General features: G+C 51.5%; 2 protein-coding genes across 3 annotated transcripts; one reads left to right on the top strand and one right to left on the bottom strand.

Moving 5' to 3' along the window:
- Positions 1–249: 249 nt before the first annotated feature.
- On the top strand, positions 250–5441 carry LOC122389930. 2 transcript variants are annotated; one of them, XM_043382438.1, is made up of 7 exons: positions 250–494; positions 1004–1136; positions 1500–1656; positions 2546–2808; positions 2968–3131; positions 3391–3567; positions 5010–5441. In XM_043382438.1, exons 5-7 carry the CDS (start codon positions 2989–2991, stop codon positions 5236–5238), a joined length of 549 nt encoding a protein of 182 aa, XP_043238373.1. In that variant the 5' UTR covers positions 250–494; positions 1004–1136; positions 1500–1656; positions 2546–2808; positions 2968–2988; the 3' UTR covers positions 5239–5441. The 2 variants fall into 2 exon arrangements, with proteins under 2 accessions (XP_043238373.1, XP_043238374.1); XM_043382439.1 differs by having other exon boundaries at positions 304–456; positions 5010–5270.
- A 2369-nt stretch (positions 5442–7810) lies between these two features.
- On the bottom strand, positions 7811–16717 carry LOC122389929 (POU domain, class 4, transcription factor 3-like). The gene is made up of 3 exons (XM_043382437.1): positions 15851–16717; positions 10006–10305; positions 7811–9176 (listed from the first exon to the last, which is right to left on the bottom strand). Exons 1-3 carry the CDS (start codon positions 16001–16003, stop codon positions 8490–8492), a joined length of 1140 nt encoding a protein of 379 aa, XP_043238372.1. The 5' UTR covers positions 16004–16717; the 3' UTR covers positions 7811–8489.
- Positions 16718–17030: the final 313 nt, after the last annotated feature.

The raw sequence follows: 17030 nt of genomic DNA, 5'->3' as shown, positions 1-17030 counted from the left end.
ACGATTTTTTTAGGGGAGGCGTTTAACCCAGGGGTGCGTTTTCCCCACAGTTACCCTACATACAGGGCCAAACCCATCTCTCGATCACCAACACAGATCTCAGTCCATTTGGCCCACGCACCTGGTTCTCACACACGAGCGCCCTGCTCCATATAATACAGACCAGGCACTAGTGCGCCATGTGGGCTCAACCGTGACTCGTGGTCGTGAGAACCCTCGCCCGTGACCTTGCCGGGGGCGGGCGGCGCCTGGGCGTCGCTGGACGCTTGGCGCGGCCGGTGCAGTCGCCGCCGAGCGGCCGGGTTCGGTCAGGAGGGTCACTCACCCTCCGCGAACCCGGTACGGCCGGAGGCTGCGGACGGCGAGATCTGCTCTGCAGAGAGCAGGAGAGTCAGTCTGCAGTCTGACGGACGGGCGGCACTCCCTGTGAGCGAGGGGTTAGGACGACAGAGGCAGGTGTGTGAGGGAAACGGACCGGAACCCTGCTCCGCCAGGTGAGTTGGCTGGTGGCGTCGTGGCGACGCTGGAGGAAGATTTATTAATTTTTATTAAAACGTGTTTCTTATCATAACATAATTACTTTTGATGTTTATGCCAGGGGTGGCCATTTTTAGTGTGTGCCGGTAGAAGAGGTTTTGCAATGCCCGCTACTTTGGCACGGCAATCTTCACTTACGCAATGCATTGCAAAGGCAAATTAATTTTGCAAGGACTCATTTAATTTAAATAACATAGGTACTTCTAAAACATTTTTGTAAAGATCCCGGAGCGACCTTTGAGCGGTAACTGACGACCCACTCTACTCTCTCTCTCTCTCTCTCTCTCTCTCTCTCTCTCTCTCTCTCTCTCTCTCTCTCTCTCTCTCTCTCTCTCTCTCTCTCTCTCTCTCTCTCTCTCTCTCTCTCTCTCTCTCTCTCTCTCTCTCTCTCTCTCTCTCTCTCTCTCTCTCTCCCTCTCCCTCTCCCTCTCTCTCTCTCTCTCTTTCTCTCCCCTCTCTCCATCAGCCGTGACCTGTCATGTTCATCACTCCTGGGTACGGACGGTGGCGGTGTGCGGTGGGGGCGGCCGTCACCGTCTGCCTCGTGGTCATCGCTCTCCTCGTCTCGGGAGTCATAGTGCTGCCGTTCAAAACAAATCGTGAGTGGAAAGCGACATCTAACATTGGGGACCTGACTCGTGCTTGTTTCATAGAACGATCACTTGCAACACGGCCCATAAGACTGTTTGGACTTTACATATTGTCCTGTCATTTAATATAAACGTTGTTTTCTTCCGGCCGTGGTTCCACCGTATCTTCACTACCTTCTATAAATGCGTAAAACGGTCCTCGACACTTTTACATTACGGATAATTCATATTTATACGATATTCTGAAGATGACTTTCCCCATTCTGGAAACTTACTAAATAGTGTTAAATACCTAATGGTTTGTTGAATAATCTCTCAACTACTTCAGTCTTATTACGTTCGCCACCCCCTCACTCTCTGCCTCGGTTCCAGACGAGACGGACCCATCTCAATGGATGGCGGAGGACCTGAGCTCTCAGCCTCAGCCCGGCTGTGACTGTGTGTGGCGCGTGGGCTGCGTCCAGTACCGCTGGCAGGTGAACCTGACGGACGCCTGGCACGGCTGTGGAATCGAGCAGCTCAGCGACAGGCGAGTGAGGGCCTGATGTGGCCGAAATCAGAGGAATTTACATGATACAGACCCTTTAACCCTGGATGGCAGGCTAAAACTAAAGAACTATCACTGAAGAGCATATAACGACTAGATGCCGGCAGCGCTCGTGCGTTGCCTTGGGCCAGAATTGGAGGATCCATAGCCCAATGAAATGTGCACTATTTTGGAGGCCTTGCCTGGGACTACCATTGAACCGATTTTGAGGTCGATAGCTCAAGATTTCTTTGAGCCAGAGGACCTCACGTCAAAACGGTTTTCCGCCCCCAGCACGTGCAGCCTGCACCCCTCGCAGACGGTGACCCCCCTGGAAACTGGTTCAAGGTGTTACCGATGTGTCCCGCCAGTGTGGCTTTGCCCGTGGCCTCGGGTTGACCTGTAGCCTTGACAAAAAATTTCGTGTCACCGAAACTTTGAAGCGGAATAGCATGTGCCACGAAGCACCGAGCGAACCGAGGCCAGCACCAAAAGTTTACCTCGCCGGAGACGAGTCGAACGGTCCCACTTTCGTCCCGATCGGTCCACCCATTTTGACTCCAGGTCCAAAAATGCTTGGACAAACTCACTCACATACTCACATACTCACTCACATACTGACAAACAGGCTTGGCCGAACTTTTCTTCAGCGACCCACCAATGGGAATTTCCGGATGCAAAAGCATGCTATCGCATGCTTTTGATCCTCCAATTCTGGATAACTACGACCGTAAACAAACTGACCTTCATCCGTCTCTTTATTGTTATGCAAAAAAAAAAAACAACAACCACCAAATGACGCTTCTTATGGAGCTCTTTTATACCTCTCTATTAATTTCCAGTATAACCAGGCGTGAACAAGCGTGACCTGACTTTGACCTCTTCATTCCAGCACACTATCTCAGTGTCTGTCCCTGCGGCGACAGCAGCGGGGTCGCAGTTTACGTCTGAGGGTGGTGGGCCACGTACGGGAGGCGTTTTTTCGCCGACTACCTGCGCCAGCGACTGGGCGCCGCTCCCGCACAGGAGGGGTGCCGCCTTGTCAGCACCGGTCCCGGAGAGAAGGTGTTGGGGAAGGAGGAAGACAACCAGGTGGTGACCAAGGATGGAGGTCAGACGTGCGTCAACGTCTACCAGACGAACGACATACGGCTGGTGAGACGGGACGGAGGGTGTGAAGTGCGAACCGATGGGCAAACGAACGCAAGAGGGTGGGATAATGTCCGTGGTGACTGAGACATAACGAGTGCTGATGTATAAGCATCGATACAAACTGTGACACAGCCGACACTGCTGACTTGACCTTATTTCCAGGAGTACAAACTGCTGGGTCTGATGAGCGAGGACATCTTCAACTACGTGGGCCACCTGAAGCAGGAGTGTGAGACACACGGGTGTGAGGCGGACCTTCTGATCATCTCCGGAGGCGCATCGGAGCTCCTCAACTCCACGTTCCTGGAGAGCTTCGAGGGCGTCAGGTGAGATGTGCTTATTCATGTAAATGGTTCGATGAAAGCACACAGTTTACAGTTAAATATCAATTTGTCTCAAGAATGAAATAAATTTTCCCCTAAATAAATCGAGATAAATTTGTCTGGAGTAATACACAAAACTGTACTTAATGTTATAATCGTAGAATTAGCGGCGTTTTGAAGGCAGTTCCATGGACTCTACTCACAAATGTCACCACTCTTCATTGTGCTGACTGCTGACGTTTGGACGTTCTCCTCCTGACAGGCGGTTCCAGCGCCACTTTAAGCGTCTGCTGCCGCTGCTGTTTGAGCTGGTCACCGGCCACGGAATGCAGGTGGTGTGGAAGGTGCACGAGCCGGTCACAGACGAGCTCATCGCTGACACGTCCATGGTGCGCAACGACCTGCTGCAGGAGTACAACGCACTCATCATGGAACAGACGTGAGTATAACGCACTCATCATGGAACAGACGTGAGTACAACGACCTGCTGCAGGAGTATAACGCACTCATCATGGAGCAGACGTGAGTATAACGCACTCATCATGGAGCAGACGTGAGTATAACGCACTCATCATGGAACAGGCGTGAGTATAGAGCACTCATCATGGAGCAGACGTGAGTATAACGCACTCATCATGGAACAGACGTGAGTAAAACGATCTGCTGCAGGAGTATAACGCGCTCATTATGGAACAGACGTGAGTACAACGACCTGCTGCAGGAGTATGAGTTCATCAAGCAACAGACGTGAGTACACCGCGCTCATCATGGAACAGGCGTGAGTAAAATGCACTCATCATGGAACAGGCGTGAGTAAAATGCACTCATTACGGAACAGACGTGAGTATAACGCGCTCATCATGGAACAGACGTGAGTATAACACACTCATCATGGAACAGACGTGAGTACAACGACCTGCTGCAGGAGTATAACGCACTCATCATGGAACAGACGTAAGCATAACGCACTCATCATGGAACAGACGTGAGTATAACGCGCTCATCATGGAACAAACGCGAGTAAAACACGCTCATGACGCAGACGTGAGTACTGCGCACTCATCATGGAACAGACGTAAGCACAACACGCTAATTATGGCACAGACGTGAGTACAACACGCTAATTATGGCATAGGCGTGAGTATAACGCGCTCACCATGCAATAGACGTGAGTTTAGCCGACAACGACCTCAGCATTCAACAGTCTTTGACTTTTGAACACTGTATGCCATTCAGGCGCTGATAATGTTTTGCGCGCTTTTTTGCCACACTGATTCTGCCACAGTTTTAGACGAGCAGTAAAAAGTCAAGCTCACAAAGCATCCATGCCTCGGTCCCATGCATTATGGATGGCGGTAGCATGGGCATTGACCCCTAAAAAGCTGCGCATCTTTGAGACGCCTATTTATTATTCGCAACCGCAAGGAGACTTTGAGCTGAGGGCACTACGACTTTTGTGTGTATGACTGTAGAGCATCCGGTTACTTGTTACGAATATTTAGGATATAGGCATATGACGTTTGCCTACTTATCTGGAGACTTCGTAAGATGGGCACTGATCAGTGCTCGGTAGGCTCTTTGAACTGCGTGACGCGCAGTGTCGACCGCTAATGTGCCGTCCTCTGTATTGAACTTTATCTCAAATAGTCACGCCCGTCGTAATACGCTCGGCGCTTCGCGTTTGGCCGTCCCGTACTAATGGTGAAATCAGTCGCCAACATTTTCTAGGCTCTGCTCGTCTATTAGCTCTGTTCCGTGTGCTACTGCTGTATCGTGCTCACGCTGCACATGCCATGACTGGCAGGATCCGCTCGCCTTTTCGCATCTTCCAGCGCTGTCCCGTGTTCTGTATCATGCTGACACCGCTGACACTACCGTCAGGATCCGCTCTCCTCTGCGTGTCTGGACCTCTCACATGCTAATGAAGCTGCGTCACATCGAGGACTGCGCCGGTCTCAAGGACACGGACCAGTTGAACTCTGCCGACTGGCGCTGTGAGGAGGAGTGGGTGGCCGGAGACCGCGCACACCGCGAGTACGCTGACGCCCTCTTCAACAGCGTCTGCCACAACGTGGTGCGCATGCCGGAGAACCCCTGCTGTAGCGCCTGAGACGGACAGGGGGGGGGGGGGGGGAACGTGGGAAGACCCTCCCCGGGAGGGTGAGGGTGGAAGGGCTGGAGAGGTGAAGATACTCATGGGGAGATATTAATGTGCAGATGTGGAGATGTGATCTTTCATCATTGTGACAACTGACGAAAACAGCCAACAGGCATGTGAAAGAAATGAGTGGGCATTAAATCAAATTGTCTGGAGATAAGCTTTGTTTACGAGTGACGAGCTAGCGTTGGAAGTGTTAACCACCGTATCCACGGTCGACAACAAAAACAGTCACAATCGTTCGTAAATTATATTTATTTGTGCAAATACGAAAACGCATTTTGTACACGGTAAGGATCAGGCGATTCGTAGAGACACGTGAAAAAACTACAATATGCATAAGTAACAGTAAATTTAGGTACTTGCATGCCTACAACACATACGACATTTTAAGGGCATCGTGGATATTTGGATGATGTGAGTGTTCTGCCGAGCTTTCTGTGCCGCTGTTCATGTTGTACAGGCAGTCACTGTCATCTGGGGTCTTTCCGGACAGGTGGAAGGAGGCGAATATTGTTCCCATACATAAAAAAGGATCAACAAAAGTGGCGGCAAACTATCGTTCGATTTCACTTCTACCGTTGTTTGGTAAGGTTTTGGAGAGGATAGTGTATGAGTCACTGTATGCGCACGTTCGCGGTGTTCTGTCTGAGAAACAGCACGGCTTTATCGAACATCGTAGTTGCGAAAGTAACCTATGTCACATTGTCCGTGCAGGCTGGCAGGCAATCTCAAACGGTAACCAGCTTGATTGCATATACACCGACTTCTCTGCCGCCTTCCAAAGTGTTGACCACCGTCTATTGTTACACAAGCTGCACAAATCATACGATATCAACGGCCCTGCTCTTGCACTACTAGGCTCGTTTTTAGAAAACCGTAAACAGCGGGTGGTGTTAGACGGTCAAACGTCTGCTTGGACTCCGGTGATTTCGGGCACGCCGGAGGGTAGCCTGATTTCTCCCCTCTTGTTCATTGCATTTATTAATGATTTGCCATCGTATGTTCACTCAGAATGCCTGATGTACGCTGACGATGTGAAGATTTACCGGGAGGTACGCACAGATGCAGATGCCGTGCTGTTATATGACGATCTCACCCGCCTAGTAGAATGGTCGTCATCCTGGAGATTAAAACTAAATGCGTCAAAGTGCAAGTCATTTACCATCACTCTCAAACGGTCACCCATCATCAGCCCCTATAGAATAGGTGGAGTGACGTTAGATCGCGTCACCACTATGCGCGATCTGGGAGTTACTCTGGACCAGAAACTCACCTTCGAGCGGCATGTTGATTCGATTGTCGCGGCGGGCAATAGAGCACTCGGCTTGTTGATTCGGTCACTCCAAGCCGGAGCGAGAATTAGGTATGACACTGGCGCTATCACCTCAGCATACTTCGCCAATGTACGTTCGGTTCTCGAGAACTGCAGTGTTGTGTGGGGCGGAGCGGCGAGAACACATACGGATCGCATAGAACGAATCCAGCATAAATTCCTTATTTGGCTTACAGTTAACTCTGTCACCAACTCGGATTCTCTCTCTTACGAAAATCTTCTTTCGGCACATTCTTTCACTTCTCTGGCAGCACGACGGGTGCAACATGACTTGGTTTATGTAGCTCGTCTTTTCAAGCACAAAATTGACTCCAGTTCCCTGCGATCTCATTTTGGCCTCGCCGTCCCGCCTCGATCAGTTCGCCGCCGTGATCTGCTCGCCGTGCCGTTCGCCAGAGTCGAAACCATCAAGAATGGGCTCTATTGTAGGGTGCCGAGGCTCGCAAATGAATTTCTGCGTGAAAACAACCAGCTAGACCTGTTAACGGACTCCTTAGCCACAGTGAGGAAAACAGCTAAGTCTTACGCTGCTCAGCTATCCTCCCGCGCCTTTCCCACAGACCAATGATGTTGCCGTGTGTCGCAAGATTGCGGTCTGTTTTGTATCATTTATTGTATACCTTTATTACGTGTTTGTATGATCAGTGTGCCTATGCCTATGTGACTTTACCCGTAAATGGGCTTTTCCCGTGGGTGATACTGTGAATAAATGAAAATGAAAATGAAATGATGCATTTTTGCGCAAGCGTGGCCTTTAGTTAGAGTGTCTGTGAAATTAAATGACGATTTAAATAAGTTCGTTCCTTTAACTGATTCAAGCCATCTTCAAAGTGCCAACTTATTCTTGCTGCAGTACAATACACTAAAACCGTCTATCGTGAGCACAAATTAAGAGATGAAGAACGACCCGCAGCGCTACCTAAACGGGAAATTTAAAGTCATCACTACAAACAATGCGCAAACGTTTTGTTCAATTAAACGGTGCTGTGCTGAATACGAGACAGATAAACGCTCCTTTTAGTAACAATGTAGGTATCCTTAGCAGCCTCAATGATGCGCTTTATACCGAAAAGCGCGACAAGGCCACAAGGCACGTAATCAAAGCACGACTGGTGCGTAATCCGCATGACTGGTATTACAGAATCAGCATTCATTTAAGGAAGTAAACCCTAATATTCACATACATATGTTACGGGTCATATGTATGTTACACATTACACGCGTCACGCACAAATTCAAGCAGCGATCAACAGGCGTACGATTACAATGGCAAGGAAAACATAATGGCGTTGTGCAAAAAAGCACTTTGCCTGAGTGAAACGGTTTCATGAGAAATTACACCCTTGAGATCTATAATTGTTTTGGAGCCTTAGACTTGAACTCTCATAGACTAGGACGACTTGTAGGCACACGAGTGTTTACCACTCATTCGAATAACACGCTTGACTAGAGGATTGTTCAGAAGAAAATTATTGCACCGTTAAAATTCTGCGCTGGTTTTCGGACACACAAGAGCTTCACGTGCAGGTACGTTTCTCCATATAATCGCCACTTCGTAGGCCAGCCGCGTCCCTTGTACTTACGTACCACAGTCCTCCAATGCCCTAATAAACACGACACCACTAGGAAACTTCGGACGAGACAATAAAGCGCCCTTAGCATTGCCGCACGATGGTACGTCGGGTCCTCTCGCCAACATCAGTGGAAACTTAATTGTTCTTTCCTTTCTATGCATTTCAATGTAGCAGTCTTACTTCGAAATGCAAGCCTTTGAGGCCTGCATCACACAGGTCAATGCAAATTATAATGTTATTCATACTCCGGTAGCTTCGCCTCTCCCTTCGGAATCAAGTCGGCAGGGCGTCGGTCAGCGCCGTAACGCCACAAACTTGAGCCTTTTCTGCTTCTGGCGCTGGTTGCAGAACCACACACGCACCACATTCTTCTTCAGGTCGAGTTTCTCGGCGATGGCGGCGATTTTCTCGCCGCTGGGCCGCGGCTGCACGCTAAAGTACGCCTCCAGCGAGCGTTTCTCGGCGGCGGCGATGGAGGTGCGCTTCCTCTTCTTGTCGTCGCCGGGCAGCACGGACGGCGCGGCCGGGTCGGCGCGGCGGTCGCGCGCCTGCGCCTCCGCCTCCTCCAGCCAGGCGTGCAGCACGGGCCGCAGCGCCAGCATGTTGTTGTGGCTGAGCGTCAGAGACTCGAACCGGCAGATGGTCGACTGGGAGAGTGCCCCGACGCCCGGCAGCCGGAGCGCGCCCAGCGCGCGGCCCACGTCGGCCTGGGTCACCCCCAATTTGATGCGCCGCTGCTTGAAGCGTTCGGAGAAGGCCTCCAGCTCGCGCGGGTCGGCGTCGGCGGAGTCAGCGGGGACGACCGACAGCGGAGGGTGCAGCGGCAGGCCGAACATCGCCGCGGAGGTGTGCGGGGGCGGGGGCGGCGGCCGGCTGTCCACGGCCGGAGCTGTCAGCGCCGTCAGCGACCCGGCGCTGGCAGAGGACGCACACAGCGGCTCGAGCAGCTCCAGACTCTCCATTCCGTCAGCCGAACACGACTGGAAACAGACAGTTGCGAACCGGTTAGATTAGACTCACGGTGCACGCAGGACAATTAATGCATGCAGTAGGTGCATAAAAAGGGCACAGCAAATATCGATCGAGCGGGTACAATAACCGCAATTCGCCTCACACACATGAAGCAAGGTGAAGACACCACAGCACTCAGAGATATGCTTTGTTTTGAGCAGCAACACAGCACATCATTTTCGTGACACGGAGTCTTTTCCAGCGGACAACGGTCGTTTACCAACAAGGTGGCGACACGGCCTGCCAACCTGGACGGACGAGCAAACAACGTGTCTTCAATCCAATCCCCCGGCCGGCCTGGCGATAACAGAGCCATTCCACGGCAAACGCACCCATTCCAGTGCCATAAACAGGTACCAATTTTAGGGAGTGAAGGCGACTATTATAGCACCATCTACGCTGAAATATTTCTCATTCCTTTTGAAGTATGCTCGTTTTGTACGGAATATGCCCAAAAACCTCCGGTCCCGTATAGATCCGGCCTCAAACTATGGGCATGAAGCGGGAATTATTTCGACAACGTTTTCAGTCCTGGTGCCATCGAAATGGAACTATAGGAGCTGTCTGAGAATATTATAAATACAATAGAGAATAGTTCAAGAAAAGAATATACCTAGGTAAGCCGCAGGTAGGTATAGCCTATAGGATTCATTTCAACTCCAGGCAGTCATGTAGGTATAACGTCTTGAAATGGGCGATACGTTACCCCATGGATGGTGCCTTACTACAACATCTAGGCTCATGTGTCGGACCATTCCGCACTGGGGACGCACATTCCGCACTGGTTTGGCACATTACCTGGTGTTTGACGGCCGTCTGTGGCTGCGGAGTGAGGGGCGCCGGCCGGTGCTGAGGCGGGGGCGCCGGCCGGTGCTGCTGCGGCACCGGGGGCGCCGGCGGGGGCGCCCCGCCGTACACCATGTCCCACACGGCGGGCGGCAGCGAGGTGGGAGGGCTGTGCGGCGCCGCCATGGACGGGTGCGCCGCGCCGTACCCCAGCTGCTCGGCCGGTGGCGGAGCCACGCCGTGACGACCCATGTCGGCCAGCGCGCCAGCCCGGCCCAGCAGGGCGTCATTCAGACCGCCCAGCAGAGGTCCCTGCCGACAGAGAGGGTAAGGGCAGGTCGGGTCAGGTCAAGTCAGCTCAGCCCAGCAGTAAGCCATTCAGACCGTCCAGCAGAGGTCCCTGCCGGCAGGTCAAGTCAGGTTGGGTCAAGTCAGGTCAGGTCAGGTCGGTGGTCCCTTACCATGGGCTCCGCCACCGGGGGGGGGGGGGGGACGGGGGGACTTGTCCCCCCACCCCAATATTTTACATTTTTAACATTATGCCTACGGGTGCTGCATGGAAAGAATCGATTTCAAACGGCTTTGCCCCCCCCCCCCCCCCAACCATCGGGTCGAGACGGAGCCCTCGTCCCTAACGAGTGCCTACCGGGGGCGGTCACCGTTCACTATTCACTGGTCACTGTTGACTGGTCACTGTTCACTATTCACTGGTCACTGGTCACTGGTCACTGGTCACTGGTCACTGGTCATCAGTGGTCAGTGGTCGCTGGTCAGTGGTCACTGGTCACTGGTCAGTGGTCAGGTCAGGGGTGATGTGTTTTCGGTCCGGCCCGACAGCAGGAATGACAACCATTAGCAAACGCGAACAAATATGGGATCGAAGCTCGAATCGTTGATTGTCGATTGAACCATATCCAATGCATGGCCGATGCATGCCTGCCTATCAGAAGAGTGAATGAAAATCCGAGTAACTGGAATTCGTCTGATATGATCGAAAAATGATTCGTCCGAGGACACACCCCACACTACGCCGCTTACGCGACCAGCGCATTGTGTGTCTCCGGCAGAATCGGTCACTGTGTACCGTTAGAAGGAAGACTACTTGCCTATAAACTGGTTACCGTAATTCACTTCACATGTACGTAACAAATGCATTGTGATCATAAGCCACTGTTCATGCTTTAAACTGCGTGTACGCTATGATACAACCAAGATTATCATTGAACGTTGCATTGACTTGGTTTTGTTATACAAAATTTTCCTTTTGAACAGCGGAGTTGTAAGTTATTTGGAAATTCTGGTCTCAGTGAGAGGGGTAGCGACGCGCCCGGTCGTGGCCCTCTGACGGTGCAGAGCGAGACTACCATGCACTGCACGGTGCAGGTGCATTGTGCAATGTCAGCATGGCTGGGCTGGCAGCCGGCAGGTGTCATGACTGTAGCGGCGCCAGCGTCCCGAACGGGTTTACGGAGCGGCTCTCGCCTTCCAATCAACTCGGCGTAGCCGGCCCGAACAAAGGGGGTCAGCTCAGCCCCAAGGTGGACAGTTGCCCAATCCACCCACTTTTCCAGAATCAGTTCCTATGAGGGGATCCATATTTTGTCCTTTAACCCTTCCACTTCTCGACCGAAACCCTCTCATCATTTCGGGTGGATTCTTGGACCGAAGGGCGGCCAAACACGCGGTGACTCGGTGACTGCGCACAAGGCAAAGGACCAGTCAGTGCCCTGGCACCTAGGCGAATGTTGCTTGAATTGATTTATCAATAAATCGATAATGACAAAAAAAGGAACGAGAAAATAGCTGTAGTTTAAATGCATTGAAACGTTTGCCATTATTTGATTCATTTATGAATTTTCGCCGCAGCAGCACACTGGCTCATGCCGCGATTGGAAACAGATACCAACCGGATACAGCATCATATCCTAGATATTGATATAGAATACTTCTTTCATCAACATTCCACAATTTCATGCGTCTTTTTATTCTCGACTCTCGAGCGAGGAGCACATTCATTTACCCGCTACATTGTGCATTTCCCAATAAATGAAGATATAGAGGATTCTTCATGGCTCCGAGTGGAAGATAAGGATATCTTTTCCAAGCGGGTTACTGAAAAACCGAGCGACGAAGGAGCGAGGTTTTTCTGTAACACGCGAGGAAGAGATATCCGATCTTCCACGAGTGAGCCATGAGGAATCCTATATCTTTCTATGTTGAGGTTTATTCTTAATTAATAAAATATTATATTTAAATGCATTCATCTATATAAAAGTAGATTCAGAGTAGTTCTTATTTCATAAGTTTCATCCATAAACAACCATTAAAAATGTCGTTCGGTTATTGACCCATCATCACATGAGCTCTTGATTTTTCGCTATGAACCCTCGAGACCTTATCTTTGCATCTCAGAGGGATGCAGATATACCTAACAAATTCTTATCTTTGCATCTCAGAGGAGTGCGAGATAGAAATAACCCTGCACTGTAGACCCAATGGCAAATAAACCTCAACTAGAAAGAATTATCTTTCAACTAGAAAGATAAGCTGTGATTAGATGGTGTGCATTTTCAGGCAAACTTGCACTTGATGTTACGGAAATATTATGGTCTAGAAACCCGGTTATACAAACAATCATTGCATATTTGCCAGGGCCTCCTCTAACATACCCACTGGGTGGGCAAATGCCCACCCAGTCGCCACAATTGCCCACCCAGTGGCGTCGATTTGCCCACCCAGAAGCAAATGCAAAAATAAAGGTCCGGCCGGACGTCCGGTACTACCTTTCCGGTCTTAAGCAAACTGGATGCTGTTTGAAGGTCAAAAAAAGTTTTCTGGTTGCTCGATATTCAGGAGCGTAGCCAGGATTTCCTCAAGGAGGGGGCTAAACGCACAAGGGCGCAAGATAACCCCCTCAAAATCCAAAAAGCCATCGGGTTGCATCCAATATTTTTTGGATGGGGCCCAAATAAATGGAAAAAATATTCATTAACAAACAGTGTTACAACTGAGGGGGTAAGCAGTATATAGGCCCCTGTTAGACAGGCCCACGAATAGCTTCATAGAGTCGCCAGCCGGTTCTGATGGCGGTCTGAGGACCCGTAGGTCGGATGAGGGTTCTTCAGACCGTCACAGGCCCATGAGAGCCTCGTAAGCCGTCTGAGGGTCATATAAGCCGTCTAGGGCCACTCAGACCGACAAAAGGCCCCTTGCACTTGCAGAGGCCCAGTCAGGCCGTCGTAGGGCCCTCTCAGACAAACTAAGGGCCCGTTCAGGTCATTTGAGGGCCTCCTCAAACCGATAAGGGCCCCTCAAATCGACAGTGGATCCGATCCGAGCTCCCTCAAACCGATATAGGGTCAGACCAACAGTCGGAACGCATTGATTCTGTTTACACACCGTTGGACCCAAGTTGGACCCATGCCATCCAACTGGCTCCCTGGTTTCAATAGGGCCCCAAGGCTCTAAAATTGGGTCTCTCTTGGCCAAAGAATAACTACTCAGCTGTGTCAAAGGATCTGCCTCAGGGCCTTTGCGTCGCCAAGGGCCCACTGTGTCAGTCAGGGGCCCCTATGGAATAAGGACCCCTGGCTTCCAGGAGGGGCCATGGTCCCTTTGGCCCCCTCCTTGGCTATGCCACTGCAGGTGACAAACGTTCTTTCAGACGACCAGGGGGCAGGGGCCCAGGCGACCAGAACCCCAGGTGACCAGGGGCCCCCAGGCGACTAGCTCCCCCCAAGCGACCAGGGGCCCCCTGGGCGACCAGAGGCCCCAGGAAACCGGGGGTCCTCGGATGAGTGCAGGGGCCCATTGGGTAATCAGGGGCACCTCGGGTAACCAGGGCCACAGAAATGAAACTTGAATTGATATAAATTTGCTTCCGAGTAAAATACGTTTTATCCAGTGTTAGAAAAAATATCCCGGGGCCTGTGGGGCCCCCATGGCGCCTTCTGCGCTCAAGGGAGGGGGCCATTGCCCCCGTGGCCCCTCCCCTTCGCAACGCCCCTGCCGATATTGGAGTTATCAAGTAATTGTCTCGTAAGTGAAAAGGCACGTACAATAAAGGTACAACCCTCTGCAAGCTGCGTGGTAGGTATTTTTTTTCGACAAAACCGAGAATAACGCGAATACGCTAACGGTCATTCGGAAATCGTAACAGCAAGACGCGCGAGACTCCGCACCTTAGATTGGGCTTATTTTGATATACATTTTCCATCTAGTTTGACAACAACACACAAAAGCTTATATTTCCCCCCAAATCAAACTTTTGCTTTTTTGCTACGGTAAGAGTACACATTGTTCAGTGACTGAATTAATCGAAGGGGTGGAGCATGGCGCATCTATATGCAATGTGTTCCGACCGACTGATAATCATAACCTTTGAGATATTAGGTATCGGTTTTGTCGAAATAAGAATACCTACCACGCAGTTTTTGCGGAGGGCTGCAAGTACAGCCCTCTGCAGACTGCGTGGTAGGTATCCTTTTTTTCGACAAAACCGAGAATAACGCGAATACTATGCTATCGGGCACTCGGAAATCGTAACAGAAAGATGCGCGAGACTCCGCAGCTTAGATTGGCATTATCATCGTATGCATTTTCCATCCAGTTTGGCAACAAAACCCAAAAGTTTATATTTGCCCCCAAAACGAACTTAAACATTTTGTTGCCACACAAGGCGTAGGTATGCTTTGTTTATTGATAGGCCCTATCGAAGGAGTGGAACATGGCACATCTATTTGCAGTGAGCTTCGACCGACTGATAACATGACTTTTGAATTATAATCAGTTTTGTCGGAAAAAGAATACCTACCACGCAGTCTGCTGAGGGCTGTACATGTAATCTGGAACGAATCGCTCGAGCATCGCTAACCATAAAACATACGACAAACGTTAACTATCATCTTATTTCCAATAATGGCACAGCTTATTTCGTCTCATCCCCGCACCCCCCCCCCCCCCCGGTAACAGGTTTTGAAATTGGTTGAACCCCAAAACAAGTGGCTGGATCCGCCCTTGGGCGGGGAAGTGGCGAAAATTTTGCCCACCCAGTGAAAAATCCTTAGAGGAGGCCCTGATATTTGCCGGGGGAATCGACGCCTTCCGGCATATCGCTCTCCCCTCCTCGGACGTAAATCGATGTGATCTGATTGGCCCGAGGCGCTCGAGACGCCGGCTGCTATTGGTGGAGGCGAGATAGTGGGCGGGGCCACGTCGGAGGACAGATGAGAGGCGGAGGAGGTCTGGCGAGATCCGTGGGAAACCGGTGGGAACGGACGGTTAGATCTCCGTGTGGCGTGTATTCATAATTGCATCGAGCTTTTGGTGACATCCCATGCAAAACCAGCATAGATCAAACATTTTGCGTATTTCTTTGCAGTTTGATAGAATTCGTTATTGTTATAGCCTGTTGAACCTAGGCATTCTGTGAATATTTAATGCCGAATCGCGAAGATGAGTTGTTATATGGTTGCTAAATATATAATTCGAGCTCACCATTATCAGCTTCAGGACAGCATGAATATTCATGCTGCTGTATTATCTGTAATTAAAACATTCGACATTGGACACTGGACAGCCACGACTGAAATAATGGGCGAAGGATCGGGAACGTGACCCCAACACAATTAAAGCATCCATAAAACATACTTCACACGAGGTCATAGAGTTGCTTTATGTAGCAGATTTACCTTAGATATTGAGTCAGCCATTGAGTCAGTAAGAGCCACGCTCAAAACTATTTTTGCGCATGAGAAACAGCCATGTGATAATCCAAACAAAAGGCACGACAAGACCCGTCCATGAGAACAAAGCGAACAACTCGCTGCGCGAGCGCCCGTCCTTATCCGCGTCTCACCGTGTGATCGAGCAGGCCGCGCCGACCCGTCTCGTGGTGTCGGTAGCTCGGCGGCGGGCTGTAGTGGCCCGAGAAGCAGGCGGTGTATCCGCCGCCCGGGGCGCGCTCGCCGCTTCCGCCGTACATCCGGCACGGCGACTCGGAGGCGAGCATCGCCGTCACTGTCCTCACACACTTGTCACTGTCCACAGCACGACAAACGCGGCACTGAACGAATAATCCGCCACTGGGTCAGCCACTGAGGCGCCGGGGCTAGTAGCGATCAGTCTTCCTTAACTCACAGTATCGCAGCTTCGCAGCTCCAGAGACGGCTTGGTATACCACGTGATGCTCCGGTGAATCAGCCAGCCGGAGCAAAGTTCCAGTACAGAATCGTTATCAGGGATGCCTCTCGATTTTCATTCACTCGGAACTCCTATAGGCTCCATTAGTCCGAACCTCTTCGTTTTGAATCGCCCGTGAAATTTGTGTGCTGGAAACGCTTTAGAGACGATTCTAAACCAGAATGTAAGTCGGACGAAAACACTAGAGCCAAAAAGCTCCGTCTCCTGTCCACACTACGATCAGGTGCCACCTCCCGGCAGTCCGGCCGTCACCCTCACGCACGAGCGCTGACCACCGACTGAGCCGGGGGGTGCGGTCCACTAGCCCACCTGTCCGTCCCCCTGGACCGGCCGTCCCGCTGGCCAGTGAGCAGGTGGGCCGCACGGGCCCTGTCACCGCCGACCGCCGACGCAGCCGACAGTCCACCGACAGCTACCCCCGCCGCTACCGACACTGTCACCGATTCCACCGCCGCTGCCCCAGCTACGGCCCGCGGCCGGCGGCGCACGCGCCAGCGGCGTCCATTTTGGCGTGCGGTGAGCGGAGGACGGATTGTCGGCGGCGATACCGGCTATCAGATGGCGACGAGCTCATTACACCGCCACAGCGACGCCGACGGCCGTCCCCAGCCGCCCCCGCCCCCGCCCCCGCCCGACGGCGGCGACAGCGACGGCGGCGGCCAAGTGGCTGGGGAGCCGTTTGATGATATAAGCCGTCGTTGTCGCCTGATGGGGAAGCCTGGAGGGACGGGGGGGGGGGGGGTTGGAAGGGCAAACAGAAGTCAGGAAAATATACTTTTGGATGTGCCATTGAACGACATTGACATTGATTGATCTTCGTTGAATTGATGGCAGCT

Source organism: Amphibalanus amphitrite, unplaced genomic scaffold (genome assembly GCF_019059575.1).
Source record: "Amphibalanus amphitrite isolate SeventyFive unplaced genomic scaffold, NRLGWU_Aamphi_draft 000376F_arrow, whole genome shotgun sequence".
Classification (NCBI taxonomy): Eukaryota; Metazoa; Arthropoda; class Thecostraca; order Balanomorpha; family Balanidae; genus Amphibalanus; species Amphibalanus amphitrite.
The sequence above is the reverse complement of the archived record's forward strand: the minus strand, read 5'-3'. Positions and strand labels throughout refer to the sequence as shown.

What these genes read in the sequence shown, in the direction of transcription:
- LOC122389929 (XM_043382437.1), bottom strand. Translation starts at nt 16,003, where the DNA reads ATGCTCGCCTCCGAGTCGCCGTGCCGGATGTACGGCGGAAGCGGCGAG. An exon ending in GCGGCCTGCTCGATCACACG is followed by an intron (nt 10,306 to 15,850) that starts GTGAGACGCGGA and finishes CTCTGTCGGCAG; the next exon opens with GGACCTCTGCTGGGCGGTCT. An exon ending in AGACGGCCGTCAAACACCAG is followed by an intron (nt 9,177 to 10,005) that starts GTAATGTGCCAA and finishes GTCTGTTTCCAG; the next exon opens with TCGTGTTCGGCTGACGGAAT.
- LOC122389930 (XM_043382438.1), top strand. Translation starts at nt 2,989, where the DNA reads ATGAGCGAGGACATCTTCAACTACGTGGGCCACCTGAAGCAGGAGTGT. An exon ending in GAGAGCTTCGAGGGCGTCAG is followed by an intron (nt 3,132 to 3,390) that starts GTGAGATGTGCT and finishes TCCTCCTGACAG; the next exon opens with GCGGTTCCAGCGCCACTTTA. An exon ending in GCACTCATCATGGAACAGAC is followed by an intron (nt 3,568 to 5,009) that starts GTGAGTATAACG and finishes CACTACCGTCAG; the next exon opens with GATCCGCTCTCCTCTGCGTG.